The sequence below is a fragment of the Apium graveolens genome, chromosome 10 (genome assembly GCF_009905375.1).
Source record: "Apium graveolens cultivar Ventura chromosome 10, ASM990537v1, whole genome shotgun sequence".
NCBI lineage: Eukaryota > Viridiplantae > Streptophyta > Magnoliopsida > Apiales > Apiaceae > Apium > Apium graveolens.
Window position 1 is genome coordinate 181,422,390 of NC_133656.1, and position 11,252 is coordinate 181,433,641.

Genomic DNA, 11,252 nt, shown 5'->3' on the forward strand with positions numbered 1-11,252 from the left:
TATAAAATATTAAAAGATTTATCTAAACACCTAAATTTTAGTACTAATAGGAGTATAAAAACAACGAAAATGCTTGAGATCCCGGTATTACCCAAATATTTTTTTTGAATAACAACATTTTTTATAATGATAAGAGAATTTGTACTGCGTAATATATTAGGCTTTAAAATATGGCGTGGAATACGGGGAACCGTGCCGAACCAGTCCATATTGGGGTAAATCCGACCCCGATAAAATGGGGAACGGGGCAGTGAGCGGGGACTAACTATTCGGTCCACGTATAAATGGGGCGGGTCTGGTGTTTCTGTAGTCCCCGCCTCGCATATAATTTTTTATTATTATTATTATTATTCGATTACTAAGGGTAATAAAACTTTTAAACAAAATAAGGGTAATTCAGTAAATTCAGTGTGTACCAAAAAATATATATCATACCAAAATTTTTAATATTTCGTTTTTTATATAATTGTAATAAATAAAAAGTATAGATTATAATTTATGATATATAATAATAAAAACCACAGTAAAACACATGAGTTATATAGTAATACAAATTAAAACCCATTACATATTAATGACTTCATTTGATATTTTGAGGAATATTTATGAATACTCGCCCTACTGTAAAAATAAAATGGTAGCTAGAAAAGAAGTCGCCTCTGCATGTCGACATAGTCGGCCCGGGTCGATTCGATGAGTTAATAGAAAAAAGTAATAAACGTGCCTGAATCAAGGGACCATATAAAATGTATATGTAAACAGTACTCCACTTTAACGCGGCTAAGAAAAGTATATATAGTATTCTATGCAATCTGATGCATCAGTTATTTCGCAAGGACAAGGCATTGATTACTTTTATATTTATTGATGATTTATGGTGTGTTGTGTTTCACATTCACATTCACACAATGACCCTGATTACAAGTTTTGGAAATTTAGAGATAGTAATCATTAAAAATTACGTATTAAATACCATTGTCATAGATATAGTTACGGTTGAATTTGAAGTGAAGTTGGACTTGCAGCTTCAGTAATCGGGTATTAAGGGCCATATGTTTTATATTTTAAAGAATTAATAATAATTTATGAATTTTTAATAATTTTAATTGTTCATGAATTTTGATAAAGTTGAGAATTTTTTTTGAGAGTTTTGATAATTTTGTTGAATTTTTGGTATAAAAATATTCATGACCTTTCTAATATCATCATATTTTTATAATTTTTTTAAAATCTAAATTATATATCAACAAATTTTAATAGACTTTTAAAATCTAAATTGAATACATCTATATTTTATATATTATATGATTTTAAATAATTTTTTAGAATTAAAATTAAATATTCTGAAACTTTTAAAATTCATTTTTAAAAAGAAAATCCCAATTGAATAAATCCTCTAAATATTATACGAATGATGATGGTTTATATGACAACTAAGAAATCAATTTTGTAATAAATTTGATAATCTAATTAATCATTTCTGATTCTTCTTTAATGGCATGTTTTCCTGATCCTAAGGGGCTTGGGTATTCAATGGAAATTATATTAGATTTATCATTATCCATAATGATTGCTATTGATTTTAATTTTATGCGAATTTTTGCAAAAAAAATTAAAAATCTTGTACAATCTTATGGATTTAAATACTGATTTTTAAAAAACGGGGTTACAAATTGCAACGTGTATATGTTTTCTAGGATTTTGAGAGTCAGACACCCAAAATTAGAGTTCCGGCCACCAATTTTTCATTCTTGAACCTTCATCCATCAATCGATCAAGTCCTGTTTCGCTCTCATATCTCCTTTTTTATTTATCTATCATTTTTTCAATTAAACGTATATCTTATCTTTTTCGGTTGAGATATTGTCGAGTACCTTTATCAAGGCTACGAGTCATATCCATCTTTTTGAGATGTTATTGTTTTATGATGTGATGTTTTTCTGTTTTTATTGTCGATTTCGATAGTCGCTCTGAGAAGGATTTATATGACATTTTTGGAGATTTGTAAGGCTTGTATCAGATCTGGGACGGTGGTGTATATCGCAAAAATTCACCTTTCACAATAAAAAAATGTTCGTATTTTAGGGATATTTATTGCTCTAATAACAATTGATATAATTGATAATTCTGAAAATTGAGTTATAGATGGCGCTTATGTGAATGTCAATTGTGTTACTACTAGTTTCAGAATTGATATAGGTTGGATTACTCGAGATGTCGTTGTAATATTTTTTAGATTAAAAAATTTGAATATTTTATGTGTTAAACAATCTGAAAACAAAACAACTATTTGACTAGCTCGATTTTTATTTCACAATCAGGTTGTAGTTGACGATTCGAGATTTGTTACGGCTGGGATTTAATGTTTTAATGAATTTTTCAATTTGTACGTCAAAGAAAATAATTTTTACAAATTCTCTAAAATTTCGTGTATTTTGCTAAAAAAATAATACATGAGCAAATTTCTAAAATAATAAAACATTAGCAAATTTATCAAAATCTATTATTTTATCAAAAACTAATAAAGTTCATAAACTTTTGAAGAGCATCATATTTGAATGAACTTTTTAAAAATCCAAATGGATTACTATCATATTTAAAGTTCTTTTAAAATTTAGAATCCAAATTGAATAGCCCAAATTTTCGAAATCCAAATTTAAAATTTCAATTGAATGCACTATTTAATTTGTTAAGCGGACAACTTATTATAACTACCGTCAAAGCACGAATATTTCGTGGTTCGCAGGCTATTGCGTGAGCCCGTAAGGTTTTAGCCAGTGTACAGCCAAAAGATAGCTGTTGCGGGTTAAGTATGATAAAAAAAGAGCTCGAATGCTTAATCAATTAAGATAATAAACAATAATTAATTGGATAAAAATTAACTGAAATAATTAATCGCACAATTAATTGAATTCTACCTAATATTACCTTTTAATATATGCAATTATTTTTTTATATAATATATTTTGATATTATTTTCAAATAACACATCGTATTAGTGTTTAAAATGTAGTAATTTTATTTTATCTTTTAAAGAATTGACGGATTAATTATCAATTTTGACGGAAAGTACAATATTACAATGTATCAACTGCTCCACGGGAAAGATGGACGAAGACAAAAGTTAAGGTGCTCGTGGCATCCTGTCTGATATCACACTTGCCTCTCTCTCTCTCTCTCTCTCTCTCTCTCTCTCTCTCTCTCGTTACAAAAGAACACTGATCTCTCTCCTCTCTCTCTCTCTCTATACGCGGGAGTCGAGATCATCTTCCCCTTTTCTTCCTCTCCTCACCAAACCACCATTAAATATTATACAATCTATACACATCTCTATTTACTTATATATTTCTACATACAATGTGTATGTATATATATTTACTTATATTCGTACATGCACATCAATAGTCTTGCAACTTCAAAACTCCTCGAAGCTTCCTCTCTCTTTGTCCCCATCTCTCTCTCTCTCAGGTGACCACGCATTTTACTCTGTTTATTACCCTGTTTTTCTTGATTTGTGTTCTATTTTCGTGATGTTGAAGGGTTGTGATTTTCTTTGTTTTGTAGCAAAATTGTTGTCTCATTTTGTCAAATCATAGACCCCTTTTTGTTGTACTCAAACTTTATAGTTGATTAGTACTTATTGTGGGTCAAAATCTGTTGAATTCTTGTGTTGTTATGGGCTTTCTTGAATTTTTCAATGGATTTTATCATAAGAAACACATGAAGTTTCGTGGAGCGTTTAATGGTGTTTGTGCTTCTGTGTTGCTTATTTTCTTGTTTTATCACAAGGGGGTAATATTTAATAGCCCATTACGAAAACAGTCTTTGAGTTTGGCCAAGAATTGGGATTTTAGAGGTGGTTTAAATGAGAGTGTGATCAGAAGAAATTTAAAACAAGTTGGATTAAATTTGAGTGATTTTGAAGGGAGTGATTTGATTGCTGAACAGCCTGATGCTTGTGCTGGATTGTATGAACATGAAGGTTATGATAACCAGTGTGAGTTCTTGACTGCCTATCCTCAATGTACATCAGGGGGGTTTTTCGATTACATTAGGTTCTTCTCTTGTGATTGCGAGAATGTGAAAATTTTGGGGTTTTTGGTGTTGGGAGTCTGGTTGGTTGCTTTGTTTTATCTATTGGGTAATACTGCTTCAGATTATTTTTGTTGTTCTCTTGAGAAGCTGTCTGTTTTGTGGAACTTGCCACCTACTGTTGCTGGGGTGACTCTTCTTCCGTTGGGTAATGGAGCGCCTGACGTGTTTGCGAGCATTGCTGCTTTTGTTGGTAGTGATGAAGGAGGTGTTGGACTTAACAGTGTGTTGGGTGGAGCCGTGTTTGTGACTTGTGTTGTTGTTGGGACTATTTCTCTTATTGTAGCCGATCAACATGTTCAGATTGATAAGAAATGTTTTCTAAGAGATGTCGGCTTCTTTTTGTTTGCACTTCTTTCCTTGCTTGTCATCTTGATTGTTGGGAAGTTGAGCATTGGTGGTGCAGTTGCGTTTGTTGCTATCTATGTTGTTTATGCCTTTTCCATTGCTGCATATGAGATATGGAGAAGAGGTTCGCGAAGGTTGAAACTGCATTCTGTTAGGCAATTGTTACCTGTTGCAGGGAGTATTCTTTCTCGTGAAACTGGAGATGAGGAATCTATATATTCTGGACTTTTGGAATCTGGAAACGAGGTGCCACACCTCCCTAGGTTACCTCACTGGATGTGGGCTTCCAGTGTAGTAATCTATGCAAATGATTCTGTAGATGCTAGTTTGCAAGAGACCCCAAAGCTTTTGTGGGGCTGGAATGAGGAGGAGACAACAGATATCTCTTACTTCTCATGTTCTAGGATATGCTCGGTGCTAGAACTACCATTCGTGCTTCCCAGACGATTGACTATTCCTGTAATTGAGGATGATCGGTGGTCAAAGGGGTATGCTGTGGCCAGTGCTTCACTGGCCCCTATTCTTCTGGCATTTGTTTGGAACACCCAAGATGATTTAAATTTTTTGAACGGTGAAATTGCATATGTAGTTGGAACAGTTGCTGGCTGTGCTCTTGGTTTTCTTGCTTTTAAATTCACTACATCAGATCAACCACCCCAGAGTTACCTATTACCATGGATTCTTGGTGGCTTCTTTATGAGTATCATCTGGTTCTACATTATTGCAAATGAACTGGTAGCTCTGCTGGTGTCTTTAGGTGTTATATTCGGAGTTAATCCATCTCTCCTTGGGCTAACTGTACTGGCATGGGGTAACTCGATGGGCGATTTGATGTCTAATGTTGCACTGGCTATGAATGGTGGAGATGGCATCCAGATTGCCATGTCAGGATGCTTTGCTGGGCCAATGTTTAACACACTTGCTGGTTTGGGGATCTCTATGCTGCTAGGAGCCTGGAATACGAGACCAGAATTATATATAATCCCGCGAGACTCTAGCTTGTATTATACACTGGGTTTTCTTATGCTAGGGCTAGTATGGTCACTCATTGTCCTACCAAAATCTGACATGCGCCCTACCAAGTTATTGGGCATTGGCCTTATGACTATCTATCTGATATTTCTTTCTCTAAGGGTAACTATGGCCATGAATGATGGGTCATTAATAGGTTCAGATTGACATTAGACCGGTTGTTGTAAAGAAGACACTTGTAGCCTGGTAGGATGTGTAGATAATTGTAGCTTCATCTTTTTTGTTTTTACAACATAGAGAATCATGCAGCTTATGCGCCTTAGCATCAGAGGCATATGGATCTCAAAGCTTTACATGTATTAACATAATCAAACAGCAATAGCAAGTTCATGTATGAGAGTTCTATGTCTGGATTTTCTGAAAGATAAGTTTGGATTTGCTTGCCTGAGTAAAGATTCTACATATTTATGTGTTGATTATGCATTATTACAGTATTTGGTCTTTATGGAGCCTCTGCAAGATATTAAACTGGTCCCTTTTTTTCAAGCAACATACTTTCTGTAACATGTTAAGATGTTACTTATGACCCTGCATATTATGTTTATAAATTTGCCGGTGGTCTTCTCAACGTTGCAGCTGCATAAAGTGTGTTGCAGCTGCATAAAGTGTCTGCAATTATCATCAACATGATAACTTGAGAATCTTATTGTAAATAAACTTACTTGAACTTTTGAGGTAAAAATTAAATTGTACAAATAGATTGTTGTGGTCTTTTGAGTTGGCGCTAGTATGCAGCTGGGGAACTGATTATAATCCATTTGGTGTTCTTTTTTATTATCGTTCTAACAAGCTGATATTAAAAGAATGTGGAGTTTTAGCAACTTACATCACATTGATCAGTAATGCCTAGTGTCTGAGCCAATAGTTCAATTTATCTTCTTAAAGTTATACTCAACTGGAGAAGACAAAAGGTTGGTTCATAGAGTCGTTTCAAGGCCTTTACAGGTTTCCAGGGAGTGGGAAAAGGTACTAAACATTCTTTTGATCTCTGGGTTAAGCGGTAGATGGTAGCAGAATTTTGTTGTCAGTAGCAAATATAGATCTTGGTTCCTACCTTTTAACAATGTCCATGCAGGAACTTGTAAGTTTGTTTAGCAATTTTCTCCTTATTTTGAATTTATTTGATCGATAGGGAGAAAGTTGCACATAAATAAAATATTACGAAGTTGTCTAGATTATAGTTTCCTAATTCAATAAAGCATCAGTACAGTATATTCATGCAAGTAACTTCTGATCAATTGCATTATTTTATTTTTGAAACAGATGTGGACTTTAATCACAACCTATTATGGGTGTTGACAGAGAACTTGGTCTTGGTGAGGATCAGTTTTAAATGGTCTGTTCTTTTAGAAAACTACATATGAACGGATTCATGCGTTCTTGGTTAAGGATATTAGCGTGTCAGCGTGGTGATTGGCGATCTGCTTTTCGTTACTTTATTTAATAAGTAAAAATGGAATTCAAGTGTCCATCTCTTTGTTCAGATTTCTCATCCCGATTTCATTCCACTCTCTGCAGTTATCACTAATCCATAGTCATCAAAATGGTAATCCTCACAAATGCCATCAATTGATGCTATCAGTTTCTGAGGATCAGCTCCCTGTTGGCGATTGGACAGAGTAATTTTCTTCCCATTGAATAATGATTTTCTTTGTGATAATGTTTGTTGAGATTTTCATGTATATAACATCAAGTTTTTTTTAAGAATTTTCTGGAATAGAGTCAAGATTATTACTGGGGATGATGTCTGTGAGGATGCTGAAGTTCTAGTGGATCATAAGGTGTGTTCTTATTATCTCCATGAACTGTATATTTATCAGTTCCTTTATCAAGTCTTGTAGACCCTCAATTTTTTTTTAAGTCCGTCTGAGTAAGTGTACTATGCGTGCTTACAAGTAATTTACGAAACCTATTTGTTGATCATCGTACATCTGAAATTTGAAGTGTTTCTGTTCAGTATAACATCCAATATGCTATAATCAATCTGAGTACATCCTATGTTTATGTTTTAGCACCGGTTTAGTTTAGTTTACTACCCTAACCTAGACAAAGACGATTATGTGAATTTGAAAGCATGAATCATGATATCCTTTAATCATCTTTTAATTATTTGAAAACAAATATCAAAACTGAATGATGCTGACAATAAAAGTAAACATCCTCAGGATTCTGTAATAAAACCATTGCTGGAATCAAAAATTTTATCTAAAAAGGTCTTAAATAAAAAAATTTGGAAAGATGAGTTCAATTGACTAGAGGGGAATTTGAGTTCTGTTTTCCAACTTCAATTAGATATAGAACTCACTATCTGTGTTTTTATTCCATCGTGAATGTTGTAGCATGTAATAGTTCAACATTGTTTTGAATTAAAACCCATATTATCGCAACTTCAAACTATTTGCATGACATGTTCACTAGTTAGCATAGGAAATTATTGTTTCACAGAGAATATTTAAGTTTCTATACTTGTCAAAATTAAATGTTAAGACTTCATCATACATCCTAGAAATTTATGTCTTGATCTACATTTTATTGTTTGTCAGCCGAAAGACCATGAAATCACGCTTAGTTTGTGGGGATGGATAGTACAGGTTTGTATTATCTACATTCGGATTTGGACTCATCTGCTTTAGCATCTGGTTGATCCATCATATATGTAGTCCAGAACGGCAATGACTCCGATAACAAAAGCTTGATCAATTCCAGGATTTACTACAACATGGTACAGATCATTGATTGCTGTTATTTCCTCCAAACCAACCTACAGGTAATACATTTTTTCAGTGTTTACGATGCTCGATACAGTTGACAATTATCTTTAAAAAATGACATTTCCTCTCCACAGAAGGAATTTTAGCGAGAATATCTGTTACCTCTGCTATTACACTGCCTTTGGAGTCAACAATACTGCATTCTCTATCTGGAAAATACCCCTTGATTTCAAAATTACTCCTTTTGTCTTGGTATTCATTTGCATCAATAGAAATTTTGATTAGATTCTGATTCACAATATATAAATTAGGCTGTTTTACCCTGAAAAGCGGCTTATCAGATCCTTTATACTCAACACTGTAGCCTCTCCATTGCCTGTATATGCTTATTGCTTCAACTAGCCCTTCCTAAAATAAAAACAACATATGATTAAAACTTCTTGAGCTGATTATATTAAACAGAACCTTAGATTTATGCAGAAAATAGACACCTTTTTGCGAATAAGAAGCAGTGCGTTGCCATTACCATCGCTTAGAAGCAGCTCATCCTTTCTGCCCAAAACACCACAACCATCCACTCTGAATATAACTCTATGGGTGCAATCTGTGACTACAAAACCTCCTCCATTCACCACATGCGGCCTCTTTCGAACTGTAAGGGCCACTTGAGAAGATGAACAGAAATTTTTGCTAATTATCGGCATTATGTTTCCTCCTGAAGCCATTATTTGATCTGCCTTCTCGCCAAAAATTCTGCAGAACTCAAAACTCTTGCCTTGTTATATAGAGCCATGCAACTTATCTAAAGCAAATCAAATGATTTTTATTTCAATGGTTTGGCAAATCTTGACCAAGTAGAGAATCATATTGAGTGTTGCACAAAACTAAGGTTGTTTATATTCAACTCACCTCTGAACTCATTCTATAAATAGCTTTCCACATGAGCTTACATGAATCTTAAGTATTAAGTTTCATTGATAAGTTTTTGGGTCCAATGAGAAATAGGAACGTGAGCCATTAAAATTTTGATGCTCAAGTAACTTGAATTATTTTATGCTTTAAGCATATATCTAAAGTAAAGAGCTTTCTTGAAATCATAGTTTGGCTGTGGATGCGTATATTATTGAAATGCATCTTTTCTATTTGAAAGAGTTCTATTATGACTTTGATTGATTGAGTAGAGATACAAAATACAAGAAAGTTGTGTTGACCCCACATATATTGTTGTAACTTATAATCTTGGCTCTAATACCATTTTGTTATAAGTTTTGTTATTGTGATATATTTTGCTTGAGATAAAGGTGATGATTTCTCTCACATTTAGCTGGTATAATTTTTCTTGTGCAATTAACGTGAGCCCAACAAAAGCTATCATTAGATAAGATGTGTATTTCCGAAATTTTCAAGACAATAAAAACATGTACTCATATTTACAAAACACACCTGATTACCTGAGTACCAATCAGTTTAATTAATCCCATTTACAAATTTTCACAATAATATATCACCAGGGATAAGCTCTTAGGAGATTTTGGCAATGCAAAACAAAGTAGAAAGCCAACACAACGGACAGGGAAAATGACCACATATCTTAGTTATGCGTCCACGAGAAAGCTACCGGGCTGCTAACTTGGTGTTCAGCATTGTTCCAGCTGATTAAACCAAATGGACTTTTGGTGGTTGCCCTGTTCGTCACCTTTTTTGTGGTAAACGTAATTGTGTATTGGAGCTTATCGCCTGCATTTTTTAAAATAAGTGTGCATGGATTGACAGTCATGTCACCCACAGAGGGTGAATTGACAGCAACCTCGTATGCTGATCCAGCAGCTCCAACATTTGTAAGCTCGCGAGTGTAGTGTACAACGTATGTCAACGTGGCCTGATCCATATGCTCATGGATCAGACTTCAATATCTGTGGCTGTGTTGGCCAATATCATTCCCACTCCTGCTGCGTTCTTAACCACCTCACCCTTCTCCACACGCTTGCTATCTGCTCGATCACAAACTACGATTTTCCCACGTACTAAATCCGGTTCAAGTAAACCAGCCAAACACAAGTTCGAGCTATTTCTACCTTTTTTTATAATCAATCTCCACAGGGTTGTCCCAAATACCAGTCCCACCCAATATGGAAACCCCAGAGAGGCGGCGACCATCGCCCAGAACTACATAGGCTGGGAAATCCTGGTCTATAGTTGCGGCTCCTGCAGTCATTATCCATGGTGCCATATTAGACAATGAGAACTCAGCTGGACTGTCATTTCCAACCGATGTAGAGACAAAAATCCCGACTTCCATTGCTGTACGTAAACGCTGCGATTGCTATGGAGTTGCTGTAATAAGGTCCTAATGTCCTGCCAATGAATATCAACAGTACATCGACACTATCATTAATTACTATCTTAATCCCTGTGAGTATGTCGGAGCCGAAACAGCGGGATTCCCAGCATACCTTATAGCTAGGTGGCAACTCGAACATGACTTGCCATCCCACGAACTGTCCCATTGGCATAACCAAACATACTAGTGTTTGCCGCAAGGGATCCAGCTGCTGTGCTGGCAGTAAAGAGTCCCGTGACTGGTCATAGCTCCACAAGCTGGTAATTTGGTCCCGTGTTCCAAGCTGAAACCAGAGGTGTCAGTGAAACTCTTTCAGGGATATTTTCATTCCGTGTTAATGGTGTTAATGTGAAAGCGATTCTCTCCTTACTGTGCAGGCACTAACTAAGAACACCAAGAATCATATGGAAGTTGGTAACTTTCTTGGTAATTGTCGCTCATTGCTAAGTACTAGTAGGAATGATATCACCTCTCAAACATGTTAGAAAGCAGGCAACCAAGGCTGCAATTCCTACTTGTTGCTACAACATTTTCCGGTCTTCTTCGAAATTTATGTTGGAGACAATTCTATTTGATACTTTCGGTTTATGATAAAACTTACCTTTCTTTCAAAAAAAAAAATCTATAATTTATTTGATATATTAGATCTATTATCTAATGAATGATGTATTCGATAACTAATCCTATAGATAATAGAATAGATCAGACCTTGCAAGAGAATATCAGAA

The 11,252-nt window shown here is 34.7% G+C and overlaps 2 protein-coding genes across 2 annotated transcripts; one reads left to right on the forward strand and one right to left on the reverse strand.

The window, feature by feature from the left end:
* Positions 1 to 3,113: 3,113 nt before the first annotated feature.
* On the forward strand, positions 3,114 to 5,821 carry LOC141692361 (cation/calcium exchanger 4-like). The gene has a single exon (XM_074497169.1). It carries the CDS (start codon positions 3,676 to 3,678, stop codon positions 5,617 to 5,619), a length of 1,944 nt encoding a protein of 647 aa, XP_074353270.1. The 5' UTR covers positions 3,114 to 3,675; the 3' UTR covers positions 5,620 to 5,821.
* A 2,017-nt stretch (positions 5,822 to 7,838) lies between these two features.
* On the reverse strand, positions 7,839 to 9,400 carry LOC141692288 (protein LURP-one-related 6-like). The gene is made up of 3 exons (XM_074497051.1): positions 8,675 to 9,400; positions 8,346 to 8,591; positions 7,839 to 8,233 (listed from the first exon to the last, which is right to left on the reverse strand). Exons 1-3 carry the CDS (start codon positions 8,906 to 8,908, stop codon positions 8,102 to 8,104), a joined length of 612 nt encoding a protein of 203 aa, XP_074353152.1. The 5' UTR covers positions 8,909 to 9,400; the 3' UTR covers positions 7,839 to 8,101.
* Between the last annotated feature and the right edge of the window lie 1,852 nt (positions 9,401 to 11,252).